Source organism: Lagenorhynchus albirostris, chromosome 10 (genome assembly GCF_949774975.1).
Source record: "Lagenorhynchus albirostris chromosome 10, mLagAlb1.1, whole genome shotgun sequence".
NCBI lineage: Eukaryota > Metazoa > Chordata > Mammalia > Artiodactyla > Delphinidae > Lagenorhynchus > Lagenorhynchus albirostris.
In genome coordinates this window covers 93,731,615-93,756,563 of record NC_083104.1, presented here as the reverse complement: position 1 = coordinate 93,756,563, position 24,949 = coordinate 93,731,615, and the positions used below count along the sequence as shown (strand labels likewise).

Genomic DNA, 24,949 nt, shown 5'->3' with positions numbered 1-24,949 from the left:
ATAGTTAATATTCAATAAATTGTAGCTGCAATAAACTATGTCATATTATAAAGCTGTATATACTATACGATGACATCTTGGGTGCATTACAAGTCGATGGTGCTATATACAATACATACTATATTTCATATAGTATGTAATCTAATCAAATGTTCAGAGGCTATTTCTAGGACTCTGGTCTAAGTCCCTGAATGGTCTCTTCTATGAAGACATCAGGCAATAGACCAGAGGTGCAACTTCCTACTCCCAACTTGCCAGGAACAACCTCCAAAGATTATCCAATAAGATAGAAAGCAAAATAAAATGGAGGGAAAAAAACTTTACAGTTAAATAACTGTGGTCCGAGCCCATATTGAAAAGTTGCTGACCTTGAATTGGCATCTGTTCCTTCTCTCCCCTCCTTACATTCCCCCCTCCCAGAAAAAACCAAAACCAAACCAAAACAAAACAAAACAAAATCCCAAAAAGCCCCTAGTGCATGCCATGCTTACACCCTTACCTAGGGAAGGGAGGGCTGTACTGACAATGGTGCTGTAGAGCGGTTCCCGGTAGAGATAAGCATGGTGAATGTGCCTTCTCTTACAAAGCTTCCTCATAAAAATTTTTGTTTAAAGAAAAATACTACTCCTAGCATCATCCTCTCCATCCCCATCTCTGCAACTTCTACACACACACACACACACACACACACACACACACACACACACACACACACATGTAAGGGAGAAAAAAAAAATCCTTTTCTCTATCCTTTAGGTTCTGTGATGAGGGGCCTGCAAATTAACTTGACAAAAGACAGATTAGCAAGGGAAAAGACAGATTTTGATTCACAAACATACAAGAGAGTTCACAGAAAACATGTGATTCAAAGGAGGTGGTTAGAATTTGGGGCTTATGTGCCATTTTTATAGGGGAAGGAGAAGGGAAAAGGGCACTTATGAGAAAACAAATGATTTTTAGGAGAAATAAGCAGGCCCTTAGGAGAAGAGATGGGAAATATTATAGTTTTATGACAATGCCTGTCTGGGTGTGGTGCTGACCAGAAGGTCTCTGAGAAGAGGAGGTAAGAGTGGCTCCCAGGGAGGGAATATAACAATTCAGTTATCTGCAGAGGCTCTGTGTTTTGGCAGAGAAGGGATTTCAAATGCCTTTAGCTCAAAATAATTCTTATGCCAAAGTGGCATATTTGGGGTGACATGTACTCTTCAATGACACACACCAAAGTGGCCTAATATACTACTATTGGGACATATATAGGTAATGTTAACACTTAAGAGTTGGAAGACACCTTAGAAATCACCCCCTGCCTTGTTTTATAAATTAAGAGAAGGGAGGCTCCCAGAGGGAAAGAAACTGCCTCAGATTTCCTTATGTTCAAGGGGAGACAAGGATGAAACCCCTGGAGCCCAAAGATCCCCAGGGTCTGCTGTCCCTGAAGGCAACAGCTAAACACAGTTCTCATTTCAAAGAGAGACTGGAAAAAAAAAGACACAGGAAGAAGGAGAAAGATCTCTTGTTCATCAAGCTTCGGTCGGTTTCTGCTCATTTCTGAAAGGGTGGAAAAACTAAGATGAAAGCAGTTCTCCTGTAGAGGGTGAGGGAGAAAAGGGGTGAGAAGAAAAAAAGAGCTAATTTAAATTGACATGCTCTCTCGTGATTGCTTGCAAAAACAATCACTTTTTGATGATACAGCAGCATTATCCGGAGAAGTAATTTATAGACACCATTTCAAAGCGGGGGGGGGGGGGGAGGGCTGGGGAGTGGAGATCTTACAAAACCTAACAGCACAGAAATGCACGACGCAGTATTGCTTAGGAGAAAAAGAAATAAAACAGTAAACTTCTCCTGCACTTCCTATGTTGAAAAGGTTTGACTGTAAATCCTGATTTTGACATTCATCCCAGATCCATTTTAGAGGCAGCCCACAGACTCAACAGGGCGAGAGAAAACACTAAATCATAATTACCTCATAAAGGCCAAGCCTGTTTCTCTGAATGCTTGAGAACTGCTGTAGCTTCTCAAAATATCATAAATCTGTTGTGTTCTCTCCTGTTTTACTTAACAGCCAATTAATGTTACTGTTTAAAAGAATTAAAGCCATGGCTTGGAAGAGGGCGCGTGTTGGGGGAAAATAGAGGTCTTTAAACTTTGACTAGCGCCCAGATACTGTTTGCAAATGGGCCCTCATTATGGAACAGCTCATTAAAAGACTCGACCGCGGAAAAATCCTGCCACGGTGCACATCCACTGATGTGATCTTGTTCTTATTAGCATACTGGAAAGGAAAACATTTTTCAACACAATCTTGAGTCGGTTTTAATATCCTACAGGGTGACATCGGACGTGATGGTAGGAGGCCTTGCTCCCCTCTTGCAAGTCCTCCTGCAAGAGAAGCTTTGGGCCACCCACACGGCCAGCGTAATTAGGGGGAGCGGTAGGATGGATAAGAACAAGGCAGGCACACAGCCCCAAAGGGTCCTGATGCCATAAGTAACTCTGGACCCCAACACAGTCTATGACTACGCCACACGTTTCCAGATAAAGACAATAAAACCCTTGTTTGTTCTCCGAGGTCTCACTAAGTCATTCCATCAGTTGTCACCCTAAATTCTCAGCAAATACTGAGACAGTTGGCTGTGGGCACTCCTGGGCACTGCACAAAAACCAGCATGAACAGATGCTGAGTTGGGAGCATTCAGATTCCCAAACTTATCTCCCACTTAGCTCCTTATCGGGAAAATGAAGATGCCAGTAACTGCCTATGACCTGTGTGGCAAAAATATTCTAAAACGACTTAGACGATTACTTTTGTCAAAAGAGTCCTGAACTGAAGCAAAGGAAAAGCGAGATGACACGGACACCCAGGAGATGGCCAAGAAGCAGGTGACCGTTTGAAACTGGGACGCAAGGAGAGAATGTAGCTGGATTTAAGCAGAGTTGGAAGAGCATGTGCTTAGGAGCCAGACAGCCTTGGCTTAGATCTCATCTCGGCCCCATATATATGGCAGGAGGCAAGTTACTTAACTTCCCTGAGCCTCAATTTTCCCATCTGTAAAATGGAGATAAAGTGGAGTCTCACATGTGAGATAAGACGGAACAATTGAAGTAAAATATCACATATATCAAAATTTTTTCTTGATAATATGCTCCAAAATGCACGTATATGGTTTCTCTTCCAAAGTCATCTCCCAAATCATCTCTCACTGGGTCTCACACAGCTAGATTTTCCTCCAACAGTGGAACAGATAAAATCCTGGCCTCAGTTTATGAGCCATTTTGGAAGAAAAAAACTGTATTGCAAATTTAGGCACTGCAATCAGTCTTGGTGCTCCGAGATGCTAAACACCACTGGAGGCACCCTGGTAAGAGAGAGAGTTTGAGGAAGCACACATCTTCTGTGCACTCTGGTGCCTGAGTTCACGGAGTGAAAGTGGGAGCAAAATCACGTGCACCAATTATATTAAATGCAATCTCTCTCTCTTCCCACTCCACCACCACCTTCTTCTCTGGGAAGCACACAGAGTTTAATTTCTCTAGGTTGAATAAATCAAATACATGCATCATATAACTCCACTGTAATTACAGACACACCTCATATGATTGTTGTGAAAGAAAACAAAACAAAAAAGTGAGAGGGTTAGTGCTTGTCAAGGGTACAGCATGAGACTTGGTTCAGTCAATACCGAGTACTGCTTTCCTCCCTCACATTTGTAGAAGCCCCATTATGACTATTTTCACAGAGAATCAGACAAGTCACATTGCATGGAAACCCTACCCTCATCAATATCTTTATCCTTGAATGACCTTGAAGGTGACTGCTATAGACTGAATATTTGTGTCCCCCTAAAATTCACGTTGAAATCCTAACCCCCCAATGTGTTGGTATTAGGAGGTGGTATTTTTGGGAGATGATTAGGTTATGAGGGTGGAGCCCACATGAATGGGATTAGTGCCCTTATAAAAGAGACCCCAGAGAGCAACCTCACCTCTTGCATCATGTGAGGACACAGAGATAAGACAGCTGTCTGTGAACTGGGAAGTGGGTTCTCATCAGACAGCAAATGTGCTGGCATGATGGTCTTGGACTTCCCAATCTCCAGAACTGTGAGAAATAAATATCTGTTGTTTATAAGCTCTTCAGTCTACGGTAGTTTGTTACAGCAGCCGGAATGGGTTAAGACAGTGACAAGAAGATAAAAAGGAGGGAGGAAAGGAAGGAAGAAGGGAGACAATGAAGAATATCTATGTCAGTGGAAAGAGTTTCAGTAATGATGATATGGAAGGCTGGTGTAGCTGGGGAGATGTTACAGCTTGATTCTATGTGTATTATCAGTTACTCTTTTTTCCAAAATTACATTTCTTACGTATCTACCTCCCCAAGCAACGACCATTATCATTTGAATATATATTTCTTTCCATGCTATATTCTGGGCATAGTTTTGTCACAGTTGCTCACCTTATATATATATATAACTTTTATTAAGAATAAGGCCACTTCTACATTGCTGTGATCAGAGTTAGAACTTTAAATTTGGGACTTCAAACAAAATTTTACAAAGGAACTGCTGTTTTCCCTTTTCTCCTTTCTTTCCTTCTCCTTCCTTCCTTCCTTCCTTCCTTTCTTTCCATCTTTTCTTTCTTTCTTTTTCTTTCTTTCACTTTTTAACCTCACTCTATTTCCTCCAGCTCATTATAGTTAATATTAGTGAATTACTTATTGATCATTTCTCTTGCTATGGCCTTATACTAGGCCTTTGCATGTGTAATTTAAAAAAATCAAGGATTATTCAGAGGCTCTTCCCCTTTCCACCTGTACAAAAGGCTTCTGTGCTGTTTTCTAGTTCTTTGTTTGCAGAGTCAGGTTGTAGGACAGAACTGAAAGTAACCAAGATTGCCTGGAGTGATGCATGTTGGAAATGACAGTGTTTCTGGTGGAACAGAATTCAGTAAGGAGGTGAGAAGAGGAGTCAGGTGGAGTGCGGGGCCTGGGCTGAGCAGTAATGTGGACTTGAGATATTCGAGGAGTTTGGAAGAAGAGAGGAGAGATATGGAGTGGGAGTGGGCGACAGTTACTGGGACAGCATATGGGAGAGTAAGGTTCTAAGGACATTTGCAGCGCACTAGAGATGAAATCCCATTTGAAGGGAGTAAAGTTTCAATCAGCCTTTACATAAGTTTTAGTCACCACCATTCTTCCTTATTTTAGTAGCTTACTTTCAAAAAATTTCTTGTAACTATTATAATTGTTTCGTTCAAGCAGCATGATTTCCACGCCATCTTGTTGATCTTTTCTCTCTCTTCCATTTCACGTTAATGACTAGTGAAATAATTGCTCAGGTCAGTCCTTGAAATATCAGTTTTTAAAAATCCATAGAAAATTGCTGCAATTAACCAGACCCTCCAAATTGAGCAGTATACAAAATGACTCTCATGCCCTATCCATAGGCCAAAGTTGGAGAACATCTAGATGCTTTCCAAAGACTTTCCCAAGTAAATCGGTAAAAGCTGTCGTCTTCTTAGCCTGAGTAATAACTGGGGCACAGCTGCTCTCAACAGCAGACTCGTGACAGCAAATCAAAGTAGGCTGATTCAACAACTTACACTCAAAGGGGCCTGCACTGCCTCCTGGGTGTCTCATACTTCCAGAGGCGTGAAGACAGAGCCATGTCTACAACCTCAAAGACTCATGTGAAATACGGAATCCTGGAAGGGACATGTGGGACCAGGGCCACAGGCAGAGAAATGGGGCTTGGCTGCAGATTAAACAGCCGGTCTGCGGAGACCTGAGTCACCACCAGACATTGCAAATTATTAATACCCACTCCCGCTAAATCCTTGGAATTTGCAAGAGGGTGCCTCACCATCTGAAGCTGAGTTTCCCAGCTTACAGCTTTGCCCAGACTGAGAAAGGCAGGAACAACGAGAGAATTAGTCAGGGTCTGTCCTTGGAAGACAAGAGTCTCAGCTGCTCATTTCCTCCTTCCTGAAAGTGAAAGGGGCACTTGACACCAAATCATCCAAGAATCTCAGGGCATCAGGCAAGCTAGTCAGTTGGAGGTTTATTGTTGAGCTGGCTTTTGGTTGCTTTCATAATTACCAACTTGCAAATACACCTTTCTGAAATCTTGGATTTCACTTTCTAATTATGCTAATGACTTGGGGTTAACTGAACAAAAAGCTTTCGTCAGTCACAAATAATCCTTTCATTCCATAGGATTCCAATACGTCTTCTGGGTCCATTAAAATTGAAGTGAACAATCACTATTTCTGAATCTTTTTTTTTTTTTTCCATTACAAACATCTACCATCACTGGGCCCTGGGGCTGCAAGGTTAGATATAGATACAATAGAGCGACAAGACATCTGGAGTCTGAAAACAAGGGCATTTGAAAGATGCACAATCGGACAGTCCGTGGTGTCCTGTTCTCTGGAAGTGGGCACTGCCGAGGTACTAGGGGTTAGGCTAGCAGTTCCTGTAAGTACCATCTCTGTCTCTTGTCATGTGAGCATATGTTTTATGACAGCCCCCTCTGGGAAGATGTGCCTGCATCCGGCTCCCAGCTGTGTATGTCCCATTCTACCAGCTTCAAATGCCGTCTCTGGTACGAAAGGGAACATGGTGACACAGGGAGGGATGTGTGATAGTCACTTGTGTCCAGAACTCGATCATGTTTCAGAAGTTTATGACAGCGTATTAAGAAATGAGGACATTAGATGCAACCTAAGTTTCTAAGAAAGGGTTTTGCCTTATTTCCAACGCTCATCTGTAAACTTCAGCCACGGCACCAGCAGGCAGCTGGGAATCTCTAATTGACAGCAGGAGGGGCAGGGTAGGGTACAAAGGGCACTCAGAGCTGGTTACGGAGGCAGCATGCAGGGTGGGTGGGCACTCCAAGTAACCGTCTTAGTGTACAGATGGAAGGTGGTGCCTTGGCCTCCCGCTTCCTACCCCTACACCTCCTGGATGAATTACCTTTAGCCTCCACCATATGGTGATACTTGATATTTTCTGAAATAATAACAGAGACCATGAGTCATCCAGGTATCATTTCTTCCCTGGAATGATCACTAAACGTGCACTACCTCTGATCCTTATAGCTCTGCATGGCCTGGAGAACCTCAGAGCTACTCTTCAGACTCTATACCACCTTGAAGCTCCCATGGTCTTTCTAAAGGTTCACTCTTACTCTGTCCTCCTTGTGGATGAGAAAAGGAGCGCAGTTCAGTTAAGAGATATTTTATGCCCCAGGAAATGGTTAGCTTCTTTTGCCTTTTCTTCTGCAGAGTGAATAATTCTATTCTCTTTACATTTACTCATGAACTTCTTCGCCAACTTTCTTGTCATCTTTTTTGTCTCCTTCTGTGCTTAGAAAACTGGGCCATTGTTTTTCAAGGCTCTTTCTAAAACACAATGATCTCATTTTGTTGTATATTTCTGATTAGTACAACATGTCTCAGTAGACTTTAATTCAACTGTAGAGTTGAATTGAAAATTGTATTAACTGTGGTCATTCGATACATAACTGTATGAATTTAATCTACATTTTTGCCCCCATAGCTAATATTTTTCTTGCTATAAAATCATAGCTAGAAAAATTAAAAGATCTAATAAGCCGGTTCTCAAACCTCTGACCACTAAAACTATGAAACACATGAAGCTGTGTAAAATACCCAGACTTCATTGTTTCAGTGTATATTCCTTCTTTCTCTGCAAGGTGTAATAGGAAAACAAACCAAAACAAAAACATTGGACTTGAGCCCTTAATCCAATACTTTGTCTTCATGAACTCAGGTGAGTCATTTTACCCCTCTGTGTCCCCACTTCCTCATTTATAAAATAATAGTGTTGGATTATATCAAGTGGGTTTTTCACAGCTCTTTGTTTTGCCACGAAAACCTTTCTTAAAAGAAATCTTTAGGTAGAAGCACAGTGCATAGAACAGATAAAAGCAGAGCTCTCTGGATGAAGCAGGGATGGCGAGACCCCCAACCCCAAGATTCATCCGCTTAGACCCTCCACCTAACTCTCACCCATTCCCACCTCATTTTAACAACGTATGGTTTCATATACAAGCACAGCTTGGGTACCTGTGAGCCTTTACATTCATAGCACATGTCTTGATAGGAATCCATGCAACTGTGTGAGATTATGTGTGTTTCTGTTAGTGGACAGAAGAAATCCAAATTTCCCCCATGCACCTTCTGAGACTAGAAGTGAGATCAAAGGTCGCAAGCTCACTGGTCATGAGCCTGACACAGAATGGCAGCCCCGTGCCCACTAGCCCCAAGGATTCCTGGTACCCACCCTCCTGGGAGGGAGAGTAGATAGTCTCATTTGTGCTCTAGGAGATGCAGCTGCCCTTCTGCTGCTACTCCACTGGAAGAGCAGAGGCTTCCTCTGCCCTGGACACCAGAACACCTGCCGGTGGCCATCACATCCACTGCTCCACCAGGCAAGGTTGTCTCTTGCTGGCTGGTGGTTCCACACCATCTATCACTGTTCTGAGGAGCAGGTGGGGCTCTGCGGTTTCTCCAGTGGCCACAGCGCCCCCAGGAGGCTGTGCTACTGCTTGGCCCTCTCTCCTGGGCAGCAGCATGCCCAATGCCGTGAGCACTTACCAGACCCACGCCTCGCGGCATGGCGGGAAGCGTGCCTTCTTCAGTTTCGAAGCAGTGTCACTCAGGCCTCAAGATTTTATGAATTTCAAGAAACACCTCTTTCAGTTTTTATTTACACCCTTTCCGCATCGCCACCTCTTCACAGGACTCAAGCAGGCGGGTATCGGAGCAGGGGATGCATCTATGGGACAGAGATCACACGGTCCTCAGAACTGCCCTCCCCTAGAAGGATGAAGACGTTCTTACTGAGTCAGTCATTATGCCTGGCTTATTTCTCCCTTAATGCTCCCCCAGGAGGCTTCTCAGCCCCTGTGCGGATAACCTCCGGTTCTCCAGATGTGTCCCAGCGTGCTGGAGCCCCAGCTGACCCACCCTGGGCTCTTCCTGAGACCCTTTATGCGCACGTATGTGGATGAATCGGTGTGTGGTTACCGAATAAATCAAGAGCAGCTTGTCGGCAAGACAACCGACAGCCAGGGGGTTGGGATCTTCCCCTCAAGGTTTCATTTCGGGAAGCATATGGAAACTCTAAGTGTGATAGGTAGGGATTAACTTCTTTAGCTGGAATCAAACTGGGAGGCTTCAGAACAATCGGGCTATGCGTCAGAGGAAGGGGCTTCAGATCTGGGTAGGAAAAGGCTTACTTCTCCAGCAATGACACTGCTTTGGTTTTTGGCAACTGGTGTCAGAAATAACACAAAGAAAGCCTGTGAGTAAGAACTCTGTTTAGATAAGTATTTCCCAAAGAGTGCCGTGCACAACCGCCTGTATTATGAGATTCCCTGGAAGTAAACAAATGTAGGAACAGGTCTGGAGACCTCCACATCCTGTCCTAGAGGGTGTATTTGGCACACTCCAGATGGGAGAAAACGTTGAGTAGAGAAACTTTTAATATATTGACAATGGAAATCTTTTTAAAAAAAATCTAACACATTAATATCCTCAGAAGTAATGTTTTATGGAGTGCATTTTGAGAAAGTTTGCTTAGAACAGGGGTCAGAAAACTTTTTCTATAAAAAATCAAATAGTAGAACCTTTCAGCTTTGTGGCCATACGCTCTGTGGCAATGACTCTGCTGTAGCACGAACGCAGCCGTAGACAGCACGTAAACCAGCCAGCATGGCCGCGTTCCAAGAAAACTGGTTATGGACACTGAAATTTAAACTTCATGTCATTTTCATGTGTCACAAAATATTATTTTTCTTTTGGCTTTTTCCAACCACTTAAAAAAGGAAAAAAAAAAATTCTTAGCTTGAGAGGGCTGTACAAAAACAAGTGGTGAGCTGAATTTGACCTCCAGGTTGTAGTTTCCTGACCCAGGGCTTGGAAGCAGCATCAGCTAGGAAAGGAAGTGAACATCTGTGCAGATACCAGACCCAGAGTCCACGGAGCAGAAACCCTGTCTGTGTACGCCCCCGTTCAATCTCCAGTGCTCAGTTTGCCACCTAGGACTTTGACGAACCGTACGGTACATGCTCGTAAATGTTTTTTGAATGAAGGGATAACCATCGATTCAATTTATCTGTTAGTAGCATGGGCAGAAGTTAGTTTGTACTGGTCCTGATTGCTGGATGTCATCATAAGTGGCAAATAGGAACCCATGACTCTGAGGCATTCAATGCCAGCAAGAATTTCTACTAGAGAAAGGACTTGAGGACATGGGGAGGGGGGAGGGGAAGCTGGGACGACGTGAGAGAGCGGCATGACATATATACACTACCAAACGTAAAATAGATAGCTAGTGGGAAGCAGCCGCATAGCACAGGGACATCAGCTCGGTGCTTTGTGACCACCTAGAGGGGTGGGATAGGGAGGGTGGGAGGGAGGGAGACGCAAGAGATATGGGAACATATGTATATGTATAACTGATACACTTTGTTATAAAGCAGATACTAACACACCATTGTAAAGCAATTATACTCCAATAAAGATGTTAAAAAAAAAGAATTTCACATTTTTTTGAATAGCCTTTGATTGTAGGTACAGACTGTTGCAGCCGCCTGGGGTACGAGCAGGCTGTCTGGCAGGAGTAAAAATAAATGCATTATAAAAGTTGCCTTGTCTTTGCAAGATAGGAATTTAGAGTCAGTGGCAACATCTGGGTCAGAACATATATCTGTTTCTAGATACTTCTTTTGCTTACAGCTGACTTTTTACTTGCTTCCTGGAAAGGCTCTGTTTTGGTGTCCCCATGACATCCATTTGTCTCCATCAGTCTCCCCAGAGTTCACTGCCACAAGCCTGCTTTTTGGGCTTACTCTCAAGTCAGTCTCTTTCTGGGACTGTCTTGTCCTTTGGAAGTTTCCATTGGTAACGTGGAGTCACTGGATGACAAACCTTCTGCCTGGCTGCAGACGCACGTCCTCACTGACACCCTCCCTGATACTCCAGGTCTGTGCAGTACTCCTTCCTCTGAACATATGGATCCCTCTCTCCCTCCCTCCCTCCCTCCCTTCCTTCCTTCCTCCATTCATTCAGAACATGCTTACTAAACAAATGCTCACCCACACACTGCTATGGCCTGGGGGAAAGAAAAACCACCTCCCTTCGAAGAGTTCACAACGTAATGGGAGAGCCAGAGACAACAGACGATGAGAACAACTTCCCTAACACTGAGACCCTCTCCACCTGCTCCTGGCCACACGCAGCTGGTATTTTCAGTGCCCTTTTCTGGGGCTGATGCTAGAAGCTCCAGCTGGTTATGGATTCTTGAGGGCAGACGCCATGCCCTTTGTCTTTCTCACCTCAGAAGTGCCTACACAGTGACCACTTAGCAGAGTAGACTCTCATCACGTGTCTGCAGACTTTATTTTAAAGGTTTCGACATGGGATGCTTGGTTTCCTCATGACCGAGATTCACCCAGACGTGTGTGCGCTTGGCGACCAGTGGACCCGATGGTAGAGGGGAGCGGCGGGAAGCTGCAGTGGGATGGGCACCTGTTCTGGGTGGCACAGGAGAGGCAGCAGGGCTGCAGCAAACAGGAGGGCGCAGGAAGGGATTAGCCTGCCCTCCCCCTCAGGACCCAGAACAGTGTGTCTGGTGGACCCTTGGCTACTGTGGGCCTCGAAGAACTCACTTTCTAGGTCTAACCCCCATTCCAGGAGGAGGGTCCCTCCAGATCAGATCCTATTGAAGGGGAGGTGGGGACACTTCCGTTTCTATAGGAATTTTCAAAACAACAGGGTAGCTTCAGCAAAGTGGCCGAGCCACGCAGTAGGGCCGGACGTCAGACAGCAGCGGCCCTGCCCAGTGCCTGCTCGTAACCCCACCAGCCATACGACAGCCTGGCCACATAGTCAACATAGCCACGGCTGGGACCCCTGCCTCAGTTTCACATGGAGAGGTGGGGTTCTGATGGTAAGGCTTTGGAATTAAGCCTCCATTGGTTTAGCATCTTTTTCTCTGTTGTCTGGGACAAATGATTTTATCCTTCCGAGCTTCAGTGTTTGCATCTACAAGATGGGGACAATAATATGTTTTGCCGTTGTGAGGACTGCAGGAGAGAATGTTTGTCAAGAGCCAGGCCCCAATAAGCACATTACAAATGGTAGCTGGTATTATGACCTTTCTCCCGCAGGGACTGTCTGCAGGGCCACGCTCACTCCTGGCCACTGCCGTTCGTGGGCCCGGGAAGCCCCGTGTTCTGCAGAGTGAATCAGCTTGATTTGCAATGGTGACCCCCTTGGGCGTTCAGGTTTAACTTTCCGTACCTCTATCTACGAAGCACCTTACCGTTCCTCCATCTGTTTCTCGTCTCCATATATGGTGGTTCCAGATTCCAGCTGTCTCCTGCCCTTAACGAATACGGGGCTTGTGTTTCTGTTTCTTGTTCTCTGTGCTGTTTCGGAGCAGTTCTTGAAAAAAAGAAGGAGGGCGGAAACATCTTTGCTCTGTCATCTAAAAACCTGGTTATCTTTTCAGATACATCGAAAAGCACAACACGTAAGAGAATATCTTAGAAATCAAAAGTAAAAGCAGACCCTTCCCTCCCACCTCCTCCTTCCATACTCCCCTCCCACCTCCTCCTTCCGTACTCCCCCAAATGCAATAAAGACACAATAGCGCGCTTATTCCGTCTCCCTGCCTGTGCTGCCATCAGCATATTCCTCCTGCGGGTCCCACAGGCCCCGCTCACAGATGAAGCAGTCAAGGCTGCAGCCTGACTGACTTGTAGGGAGGGGGGTGTAATCGGAGGGAGGAGAACATTGCAACAACCAGCTGCTCTTCCGAGGTTGATTTCCATTTTGGAAAATAGCAGAAGCAATTACCGTGGCTCATTAGAAGGCCTAACACACTGGCTGCAAAACTATATTTGGAAAACCGTATTCACTTAGCTCCAGAGTGGTGAGAGGGTGTGAGAGGGTGGCAGGAAGTGGAAAAGACAGACCAGGTCTGGCCACTGTGGAGACTCGAATCTGCAAACAGGTGATTTGATTGAATTCTGCGAGGAACGAGGCACTGATGGAGCTGGGACACAGGGCCCACCTGGACCTGCGTCTCGATGCTCTGAACCTCGGGAAGCTCCAGCCCTTTAGAAAATTGAGGTTGTTCATGGAGAGGCCCTTCTGCCGAGTGGGAGGTGGGGTGAGATAGAGTCTCTTTCATGTGTCCTTCTGAGAAAGCCCAGCTTCCACCTCGGATGTCGAGGGAGCAGCGGTGGGCTTCTGTGGTCTCCCTTGAATTTGCCGTTCAATTACATCAGGGCCTGTGGGCCTTTGGAACAAGTTTTCATTCTTATCTATCTGCTGCTTTCTGACTAGGAAGTGTCGACAACACAGGCTGTTAGCTCCTGTCTTGTATTTGCTCATAACTAAAAGGAAGGTTCTGGGATGGAAAGGACATACTTTGGGCAAGAAAGGCATGGTTCAAGAAGTTTGTGGGGTAGGACTCTACCCCAGATAGAACTTGAAAAACAATCACCTCTGCTCTCTACTGTTGGATGAGGGCATCTGGAGCCCTTCATCCCAGTAATACTTCTTATACAAGTTATGTGATGGAGCTATTTAATTTGTACTTAAATAATCCTCAATGTTGGTATGGTTCTTTATATTTTACAAGATACTTTCTTTATATTTTACCAGGGCTGTCAAGAGCTGCTTCCTACTAAAAAGTAGGGGGGAGTCCCCACCAGCAAGCATTGGGGGGGGAATGGTCTCCATGTAGTGTTTGTATTGATAGGCAACAGACAGGATCCAGGCACCTGGGGAGATTCCACAGTCTAGGAAATTTGTATTTGCTTCCCCTGCCCTGTTGATGACCCCTGGCTTTCTCATAAAATATCTCACTTAAAACCCAGGTACATATTATTGTTTCTATTTTGCAGAGGAATAAAATGAAGTTCAAGAATTTTTTACAACTTGCCCAGGGCCACCCATCTACAGAACAACATGGCTGAGACGTCAACTCAAGTTACTCTTATGTCGGTTCCTCTTGACCATAGTGCCTTAGTCAGAAGTGTACCTCCCTTAGGCAGGAATGTACAGTGGAGAAAGGACAGCCCCTTCAATAAGTGGTGCTGGGAAAACTGGACGGCTACATGTAAAAGTATGAGATTAGATCACTCCCTAACACCATACACAAAAATAAGCTCAAAATGGATTAAAGACCTAAATGTAAGGCCAGAAACTATCAAACTCTTAGAGGAAAACATAGGCATAACACTCTATGACATAAATCACAGCAAGATCCTTTTTGGCCCACCTCCTAGAGAAATGGAAATAAAAACAAAAGTAAGCAAATGGGACCTGATGAAACTTCAAAGCTTTTGAACAGCAAAGGAAACCATAAACAAGACCAAAAGACAGCCCTCAGAATGGGAGAAAATATTTGCAAATGAAGCAACTGACAAAGGATTAATCTCCAAAATTTATAAGCAGCTCATGCAGCTTAATAACAAACAACCCAATCCAAAAACGGGCAGAAGACCTAAATAGACATTTCTCCAAAGAAGATATACAGACTGCCAACAAACACATGAAAGAATGCTCAACATCACTAATAATTAGAGAAATGCAAATCAAAACTACAATGAGATACCATCTCACACCAGTCAGAATGGCCATCATCAAAAAATCTAGAAACAATAAATGCTGGAGAGGGTGTGGAGAAAAGGGAACCCTCTTGCACTGTTGGTGGGAATGTAAATTGATACAGCCACTGTGGAGAACAGTATGGAGGTTCCTTAAAAAACTACAAATAGAACTACCATATGACCCAGCAATCCCACTACTGGGCATATACCCTGAGAAGACCATAATTCAAAAAGAGTCATGTACCAAAATGTTCATTGCAGCTCTATTTACAATAGCCTGGAGATGGAAGCAACCTAAGTGTCCATCATCGGATGAATGGATAAAGAAGATGTGGCACATATACACAAGGGAATATTACTCAGCCATAAAAAGAAACGAAATTGAGCTATTTGTAATGAGGTGGATAGACCTAGAGTCTGTCATACAGAGTGAAGTATGTCAGAAAGAGAGAGACAAATACCGTATGCTAACACGTATATATGGAATTTAAGGGGAAAAAAATGTCATGAAGAACCTAGGGGTAAAACAGGAATAAAGGACACAGACCTACTAGAGAACGGACTTGAGGATATGAGGAGGGGGAAGGGTAGGCTGTGACAAAGCGAGAGAGAGGCATGGACATATATACACTACCAAACGTAAGGTAGATAGCTAGTGGGAAGCATCCGCATAGCACAGGGAGATCAGCTCGGTGCTTTGTGACCGCCTGGAGGGGTGGGATAGGGAGGGCGGGAGGGAGGGAGACGCAAGCGGGAAGAGATATGGGAACATATGTATATATATAACTGATTCATTTTGTTGTGATGCAGAAACAAACACACCATTGTAAAGCAATTATACTCCAATAAAGATGTTAAAACTAAATTTAAAAAAAAAAAAAAAGAAAAAGAAATGTACCTCCCTTAATGGAAATCCTGAGTGACAACTGAATCATCTAGGATTTATTTATCTCAAGTCTGGGGAACTTGCCCCAAGGAGACAGGTCTACTGTCCTGGTCTACCAGCCTTATTTAGCATATGGCTTCTGTCCTTATGCTCATAAGATGTCTGCTGTTCCTCAAGGAATCATATCCTCTTTCTAGGAAGAAGAAGTTTTCTCGAGCCAATGTAACAAACTGGGTGGCTTAAAACAATAGAAATTTATCCTCTCACAGTTCTGGAGGCTGGAAGTCCAAAATTAAGGTGTGGGCAGGGCCGTCCTCCCCCTGAAGGCTCTAGGGAAGAATCCTTCCTTGCTTCTTCCAGCTTCTGGGGTTGCCAGCAATCCTTGGTTTTCCTTGGCTTGTAGATACATCACTCCAAGCTCTGCCTCCATCTTCAAATGGCCTTCTCCCCTGTGTGTCTGCAACTGTGTGTCCAGATTTCCATCTTCTTATAAGGACATCAGTCATATTAGATTTAGGACCTATCCTAAATCAGTAAGACCTCATCTTAACTTGATTACGTCTGCAAAGACCCGTTTTCCAAATAAGGTTGTAGTTATGGTAGACATTAATTATTGGGGGATACCATTCAACCCAGTACGAAAGGGTAGAGGCAATGCCAGCAGATTTCTCCTGTGTCCTATGGTCACCTTAACTGCAAGGGAGCTTGGAAAATCAAGGAGAGGCAGGCAAGGGAGGAGGAAATTGGAAGGGAAGTTAGGTAAGTCTGATACACACAGCTATTGTTTAAGCAGCTTCTTTGTTTCAGAGGAAAGGGAACTAGCATCTTTTGAGATCATACAGTAGTCTTAGGTGCTTTATATACATTCCCCTATTTAATATTGTAGCTCCTTTCCATGTGTCTCTCTTATTGGGTTGTCAGCTCAGTGAAGGCAGGGCTGTATCTTCTATTTCTTTTATACACCATACAAATTGGAGCTCAGTACACATTATATTGACTAAATTATCGCCGAGTCTTCCTCACTTTTTGCTATAGCCCATTCTTTCCCAAGGGCCTCCTGATGTCAGCCATGGAAGTTGGTCCAGGCTTGATGTTGTTTTCCTTCTCCTCCTCCTTCTTCACCTCTGTTTGTTGTCATTGTTGTCATAAAGGAAATAAGCAGCAGTTATATTTCATAAGTAATTCAGTGGGCTGCCCTCATGTGACCCAGAAGAGTAAATTCCTTTCTAGGTATCCCCACCTTGGAATGGGAAAGACTATGGAATAAAGGATTGTTATTTTAAGAAGCTAAATTCTAATTCTGAAACGGAACCTAGAGTTACGTGCTCTGTTCTCTATAACCACAACTGTTCTGTTTCCAGTTTTTAGAACTGCTCTCATTTGTCTAATCAATCCTTATACGTGTTTCTGAAGGAAAAGGAGAAGGATATTAGAATCAAGACCCAATATCTAAAAAATCATACCTAGGAAGATAAATATATAGGTAGACAGGAGGAAAGATGGACAGATAAATGGAAAGGTAGACCGGGTATCTGAAAGGAAACTAGGGAGTTCGGAGCGAGTGCCACGCTCACTCCCTGCCCTTTGTACCAGGAATTCCACCTCCCTGGGCATAGCTGACTGGACTGAAGATGAGCACCTGGCCCAGAGGCAGTCATCAGTGGCACTGGCTGTGGTCCAGAGGGGCACAACAGGATTACCTGGAGAAACTTTTCAAAATGTCAGATGTCCAATTCCATATCAGATGGAGATTTTAATTTATTCCTTATCAGTGGGTCCCCTGGAAGTGTATTTTGAAAAAGCTGTACAGTTGCTTCTGATGGGCTCCCCTGGTAAGGAACCTCTGAGTGCTGGTTTCAAGGCAGTTTTTCCCCAAAGGGGTTCCTTATACTGCGTAGTGATTAGGCAAATCATTCACTCCTCCTTTCTGGAGGAGTCTGACTTCAGAACTCACAGAGGGCTGATGATGCTGGGGAGTCCAGAACAGGGAAACTGGTGAGCCAGGGGACCTGTTTCACGGACATGGCAGAGCCCTGGAGCAGAGAGGGAAGGCTGCCTGGTCTGAGCAGAAGTGAGCAGAGAGATGCTGTGTCCTCAGAGGGGCTATCAGGTTATAAAGCTCCAAGTGGATCCTCAATAGTGAGATCCATGCTCCTTTTCCCAGTGGAGCTTCCTGAGCGCTCGCCTGCTTGTGTGTACCTTATAAACACCCACTCACCGAGGTAACCCCAGGATGTCTCTACTGTTTGCAAACTGAAAGAACGCAACATAGAAAAGTATCTGTATAGATTCACTGAATATTCCTCAAGCGTTTATTTTATAATGAGAATACAAATAAGATAAAGAACACACATATTCTCCCCTGAAGAAGTGAGTAAGACAGACTGTGTCCCTATTTGCATGGAGCTTGCATTCTATTTGGTTAATTAAACAACTGCGAAGAAATCAATAAGATAGTTTCGGATGACGGTAAGTGTTGTGTTGGAGAACGATGGGGGAGGGCCACACTTTGGATTGGCTGGTCAGCGCAGACATCAATAATTCTGGGCAGCCCTTCATTCTTTTCATCACTTGGGGCCAGCTTCTTTCCTAGCTGAAGGGGTAGCAGGACTGCAGCAAAGGGTGGAAGGCCAGGCAAGTTTTGCAAATTACAAGGGATTCCTTGAGACAGAAGCATCCTTCTGACAAATACCTATCTCCCCCAGAGATTGGAGGGGAGAGGAGTGAAAGAAGAGGGAGGGAGCATGGAGGAAGGGAAGGTGATCCTCTCCAAATCGATTAGGAATGAATGTAAGGCTTGTTCCCCAATTAAAATAACTATCTACTAAAGGCAGGTTTCCTTAGAGCCACCCTTAGATGCTCACGACCTTCAGCTGTTTAAAACTCCTTTCCCCTTCTCCCTCTAGTCTGCCTGGGTCTCTCTCCTCCCTCCACCTCACCACGTCCCCCTGTTCCTCCTCCTTCCTTTCCTCTCTCCCTCATACCGTGTTACCATTATTGTCAGTAGAACGAGCTGCATGCATGCCAAATCAGGTCATTCACAAATATAGAACAAACGTCTGTCACTACAGATTTACCATGACTAAATGACTAAAGCATGGCCCTTCTGTCTGTGAAAAGTGTGCCCATTAGTTACGTGGCGTCATAGCCTGCATAGCCTTTTAACCCTCTACCTTAGCTTCATGGAGGTGAGCATTCCTCCAATACACATCCGTTTGACTGTCTCTGAATGATTTAGTGTGGCGGCGTGTCTAAAGGAAGACAAAATCAGCCTTTGCATTTAACCCTCCCCCCCAGCACACATGCAAAGCCATTTTCTGGAGTTGAGGGCTTAACTGTAAATATTTGTTCTGGCTGAAACCTGCTAGAGAATATTTACCTAAAATGAGATAACTAACAACACTCCATTAAAGAAAATGAGCATGAACTGACACAACTTTTCAAGAAAAATTGCTAACGAAACCTTAAACTCAATTTACGTTATTTAGAATTCTCTTTTAGTTTTATTTATTATTATTATTTTTTAAAGAACAAAACAGGTGTATTTCTTTTTCACTACCTGATACAGAGGATCGTGTGGTATGGATGGACAGTATGAGTGACAAATAATACAAGTATATTTTACTTGAAATAAACAAAAATGCTTACATAGATCAACGGGTCACTTGGAAATAAGCTTGCTTGACTGTATTACCGAGGAAAAACAAAGCTGAAACACAGACTCTTTTCTTTTGACATGTGTTTGGAGGAAGACACTACTTGGTTTTTTAAAAAAACTGACCTTCTCTTAAGGCCTGGTCATCGAAGTGTAAACAATGTAAATGAATCCGCCATTACCAATTGTCCTGTCGTATCTATGTTACCTGTGCATGCTGAGATCACACCTGTACCTGCCGATAAACCTGGGAAGGGTTGCTCTATCACAGTTACATTTGAGTTGGCAGGCAGGACTGGGAAGACTAATTTGGAAAAAGTTTTACATCCTATTTAGAACAAATCACTAGTCTTCCCTTAAATAACAGGTTGTAATAGAAAGATGCTGTCTGACTATGACTGTTAACTACGTTAACAAACATAGTTGTTTGATTCATTCGCTTATAGTACAATCCTGCCATAAAGTATTAAAGCACAGGGTAACTATTATTCCTTCAACATCTGCATTTTTTCAAGTTTGATACTCTACTATATCCCTAGTATGTCAGCAGTTTTTGAATATTACAAAAATAATAATAAATGGGTAAAACTCTTCTAAAAATGCACATGTCTATCACTATAATGGTACTAGATGGGAAGGAGACGATGAGGGAAGGGAAAACAGCAAACACATTCATTTGTAGGGAACGTGGTCCAAGTCTTTGGATTTAAAAATAACTTCCCCAGAGAAGCTGGCTATAATGGAATTTCCAGAAAACTTGCTTTGCCTCCAAAAAGGACCTGAAAAGCCCCAATCCAAACGTTTGAAACTATAGTTATGAGTTGTTATAAATGATGATCAAAGCGATCGGAGGGAGAAGGATGAATGTGGCTTCCATTCAGCTGTAGTTTGTAGCACAGCCTCTTTAGCTGTTGGTTGATCAGTAAAAACCAGTGAGGTGCCAGAAGTGCTGTGAAGGGTGGGGTAGAAAGCGCTGGACACATACCTGCCTGTGTCAGCAACAGGGCTTCATGGCTGGGAAGATTTTCTAAGTAGAAAAATGACTCCAGGATAGATCTCTCTCTCCATCATTAAATGTGGTAGAATTAAAAAAAAAAAACAGATGTACAAGTAGATATAGTGAAAACAGAAAATTACAAGGCAGAAAACACAAAAGAATCTAGACAATGCTATAAGTTCAACAGTATTCCATGAGACTAGAAAACCTGTTAGCTTTGAAAGCCCTAGAAAAGTATCCCTTTTGTTTATATAAATCACTTATTTATCATATGACCACACATTGACTCCTTTCTTTCCATGTACTGAAGAATCCTATATTCAGCCTTTAAGCATTCTGCCTTTCTTTGCCAGTCTTGTAGCTGAGTATCTTGTTCCCGTTGATTTTGGTGCAGGTGACTGCAAGTTGCTGGCACAAGGCCTTGAACGTGGTGTCTGACATTGTTTGATAGTTTTCACTAATTGCCGTCTGATACTCATTTTCTGCATGCTCTATGCTTTTAATAAACTCCTTGGCAGTTTGGACTTCATTCAAAACAGTGACTGAATCCTGTACATCTTTATGACTAACCAACTGAACACTGCCATCTTCGTAACAGTGAACCTGTATCTTAAGTCTTCCAACCACTTGGGCTGTAGAGGGTGTGATGGTGAACTTCCATTCTGATCTCCAACGACCATTCCAGAAGTTTTTAGGCTGAAACTGGTGGCTTTCAATACATATGGCATACATGGATGCCATTTCTTCAATAACGGTCTGTTGCCCATCTATAGTTTTAGCATAAACAGTACAGAAGCCGTTGGAATAATGATCTTTCACATAGGCCCTTAAAGCACTGTCACAGGATTCTCTCCAAGAATTCAGACCTCCATCTACTTCCTCTGGCTGAGAGTCACTTGCTTCTCTCCGTAAGCGATCAAACTTAAAGGAAATTTTGTTTCTTGGATCTAAAAATCTGCTATTACCCAGGTCACCATGTTCTGTAATTAAGAACTGATCTTCATATCCTTCTATCTTCACAGGCATGAATTGACCCCTGTTATACTGGGCAAATACATGTGCTTCCCCTTCCCTGGGGAGACCGTCATTATTAAGTAGTAGCCGGACATCGTTGAACACTTCATTAAATTCCACTGGGGGTGCGTGAGTGATGAATTTAGCAGCTATGCATACCTTCTCCTCATCCGACACCCAATCCTCCAAGTCGGCCATCTTGGGCTGCTCTCTAGATGTTTTAAATTCATCATGTACTTTTACCTTGTAAAAACCAGATCAGGGGCTTCCTGGTGGCACAGTGGTTGAGAGTCCGCCTGCCGATGCAGGGGACACGGGTTCGTGCCCCGGTCCGGGAAGATCCCACATGTCGCGGAGCGGCTGGGCCCGTGAGCCATGGACGCTGAGCCTGCGCGTCCGGAGCCTGTGCTCTGCGACGGGAGAGGCCACAGCAGTGAGAGGCCCGCGTACCGCAAAAAACAAAGAACAAAAAAACCCCAGATCAATTCTCCTTTCAATCTGATATTAAAATATATCTGATGATAACTGAGAGAAAGAAAAAGTGAGAAGAAAATAATAGTGATTTCTAAAGGAGGATAAAATGAATTTTTGAAATACCTGTTTATCTTTAAAACAGTCTTGTTTTCAAATGGTTCAGTCCATGTTAAAGCACAAGTCCACCCTGAGTTTTATAGATAACTAAAGCAAAGCCCAAAGATACATACGTATGAATGAGAAAATTGGTAATGAAGAATATAATTCAACACTGAACACAAAAATTCCAAAAAGCTAGAGTCTTTTTCTGTTTTAATTTCTGCAGAACAGTCCACGGAAATTTTAAAAGACCTCTAAAACCTAGTAAGAAGAACATAAGAAAAGCACAAACTACTATCCATACAACTTGTTTCCATTTTGATCATTAGGCTGGGTCTATTTTCATTGAGAATTTTTATTTTTTAAAAATGTAAAGGCAGCAGAAACCACAAATGTTAAAATGAGAAAATCAGACCTGTTCTCACTGCCCCCAAATAACTACATTACCCTATTGACCCCAGTCGTAAATGCCTTGCCAGTTAAGTATTACACCATCATTACTGTTATCACCATTGTTATTATTTTGTTCATTTCTTTGCTCATTAGTTTTCTGGTTCAACCATCATACGTGGCTGTAATAGAAATTCATTACCATGTGATGGTTGTTGGGCTGCCTATGGGAAATGACTTGATAGTCTTGCAAACACTGAATCACGCAGGAAATTAACACTCATTTTCATGCATGTTTGCTTGCATGTTGATGACCTGGAAACACATGCTTACACTCCATATTTTTCCTTGTTGCTCTTGATTTGTTTTTCCTCTGGTAGGAACAGAACAATATGGGCTTCCTCCAGGGGACAAAACAGCACCTAACTACTGCAGCACGCAAGGGCAAGAAGTGCAAACTACACTGAGAGGAGACCAGCAGAGCGCACACAGAGGGGAAGTGCAGCTACCTGGCATCACACCTGGGCGCTGCCAACCATCGTGGCAATTGGGCTGCCTGGAGAAGGGGAAGGCCAGGAGGAGAGTAGAATCCGACAGTGGATCCTAGAGCACTCCCTTGAGGATGTCATAGGGAGCTTTCGCTCCTGGGGCCACGGAGTTTAGAAGCTCAGTTCCCGTCTCGCCCTTCCCACACCAAAGAAGGGGAATGAACATACATGGATGCCATTTCTTCATTTCATCAAATACCTCCTTGCTTGTTACAGTCTTTTTGCCTTCAGTGGGCAAGAAGACCAACTAAAATCGTCCTTTATTCACTAAATATTGTCTTTCCTAGCCTCTAGAGTGAGGCCGGTGACAACTACTTTGTACTATGAGTGGGCTTTTGGCAAGCTATCAACACTTCCTCAGCAGTGCTGTCCCATAGAACTTTCTGCAGTGGCGGAAATGTTCCACATCTGTGCTGTCCTATCTAACAGCTACTAGTTACACATGGTTACTGAACACCTGCAATAGGCTAGATAATTCATTTAAAATTAAATGTAAATTCAATTCAATTTATATTTTCCATAATAAAAGTTGTCGTTGTTGTTTAATGACCCTGAGTACTCAGAAGTGTGTCTTAAAAGTCCATCAACTCTTGCTTCTCTAATTCTGGTTGAATCACGTGTGGCTAGCGGCCACCTAGGGACAGCACGGATCTGAAGAGCAGCTCTCGGAGTTGGCGTCAGAACTTTCTGGCTACTCCTGTGTCAATTCAGGAACGTGCACATAATGCCTCAACTTATCTGTAAAAGACCTTGCTGCCTTATTCTTCTTGTTATAAACCAGGATTCAGGCCAATGCTCTCACACCCAAGTATACGATTACTGTCTATAATCTGATAACACTCAAATCGACTTTCAACCCCCGAGCTGACTTCTTTGGCTCATGTAACACTTTATCTGCCTTGACGGTGGGCTAAAACCTCACCCCAGACATATAGAATCAGAATCTCTGAAGGGTTAGCTTAGCTTAGAAATTTACAATTTTCATAAGTTTCTCAGGAGATTGTTATGCAAACAGTCCAATGTTGATGATGACCAGCTCTGCATTACATTTCAGACTAGATGTATCACCACCAATTCAGGTGGCATACGAAGAAGATCAAACTCTTCATCTCCTTCTCCTGACTTCTGCCCTTCGTAATCTGTCCAGACCCAGGAGGTAAGGCCATAATTTCCATAAATCTGAGAGTCATCATCACTCTTTGATTAAATGTACCAGTTGGAGAATGGCTGGCACATAGGAAGCATTCAAGCAATATTTAATCATTGTGCTTCCCTGTGTCTTTCGTTTCTCATATCTGATTAGTTGTGAAGCAAGGCCTCTTCCCTACATCCTGTCTCTTGTGTCCATTTCATTCTTTCTTTCTCTAACTGCCACTAAGTTAGTTGATAATTTAATCCTCTTGATCCTGTGATACTGCATCTGTCATCATCGTCCTCATCATCACCCTTATCATCATCCGGTCCCTTTGTATTCAATCCACAAATGAACCTCGGGATATGGAAATTATAATTCCCATTTTACAGAGTATTAGGTTTAAAGAATTCTACCCAGTGTCATTCAGCTAACAGTTGTCAGAGAAATGTGCATTTATATCAAAGATTATGGTCTCTTCTACTAAGTGGGACTAACTACCTGCTATAAAGCCCCCATTATACTCTATGGCAATTTTTCCCTGGACCAGTTATCTTCTCTGTTCATCTTGTTGACTGTGCCGTGCCCATTGTGGAATAATAAGAGAATCATCTGTGGATGCTAAAATCACTGGGTGAGAAACTGTCCAGAGAACAGGACATTCACAGTCTCAAATATGACACCACAGGTGACTTATTAATACCAAGGGGAAGGTGGCAGGCACCGCCTTAACCAAATGGGATAAACTGACGTTGCCTCCCTATGTGACGTAGTGAGAAAGCCACACACCTGTGTAGTATTTCTGTCAGAAATGTTAAACTTGAATCTAATCATAAGGAAAGAATCAGACAAATCCAAATTGAGATACAACAGACAAAAAAATGGCCTAGATTCCTCAGAAATGCCAATGCCATAAAAGACAAAAAAGTCCAGTGAATGGCTCTAGATTAAAGAGGCTGAAGAGATATAACAATTAAGTGTGACATCTGATCCTTGATTGGATTATGATTTTTTCAGAAGCCAGGAAGGACATACGGGGACAACTGAGGAAAACTGAACACGGACTACATATTAGAAAGGAGGATTGTATCAATAATATTTTG

General features: G+C 43.4%; 1 protein-coding gene and 1 long non-coding RNA gene across 5 annotated transcripts in view; one reads left to right on the top strand and one right to left on the bottom strand.

Moving 5' to 3' along the window:
- The window catches only part of LOC132528236 (uncharacterized), a 193,759-nt gene that overhangs the window by 145,212 nt on the left and 23,598 nt on the right, over positions 1 to 24,949 (top strand). Inside the window, exons 4-5 of one of the 4 annotated variants that reach the window (XR_009543139.1) lie at positions 7,716 to 7,792; positions 8,765 to 8,855. The exons of 2 other annotated variants lie outside the window; for them this stretch is intronic. This is a non-coding gene — a long non-coding RNA (uncharacterized LOC132528236). Of the gene's footprint in view, positions 1 to 7,715; positions 7,793 to 8,764; positions 8,856 to 22,546; positions 23,180 to 24,949 lie in introns of those variants that run through there. One more of the 4 variants, XR_009543138.1, reaches the window with a different exon arrangement.
- Positions 20,517 to 21,401, bottom strand: LOC132528235 (F-actin-capping protein subunit alpha-1-like). The gene has a single exon (XM_060164273.1). It carries the CDS (start codon positions 21,399 to 21,401, stop codon positions 20,517 to 20,519), a length of 885 nt encoding a protein of 294 aa, XP_060020256.1.

Bases quoted from the DNA above. Each gene is read 5' to 3' on its own strand.
- LOC132528235 (XM_060164273.1), bottom strand. From the start codon at position 21,401: ATGGCCGACTTGGAGGATTGGGTGTCGGATGAGGAGAAGGTATGCATA.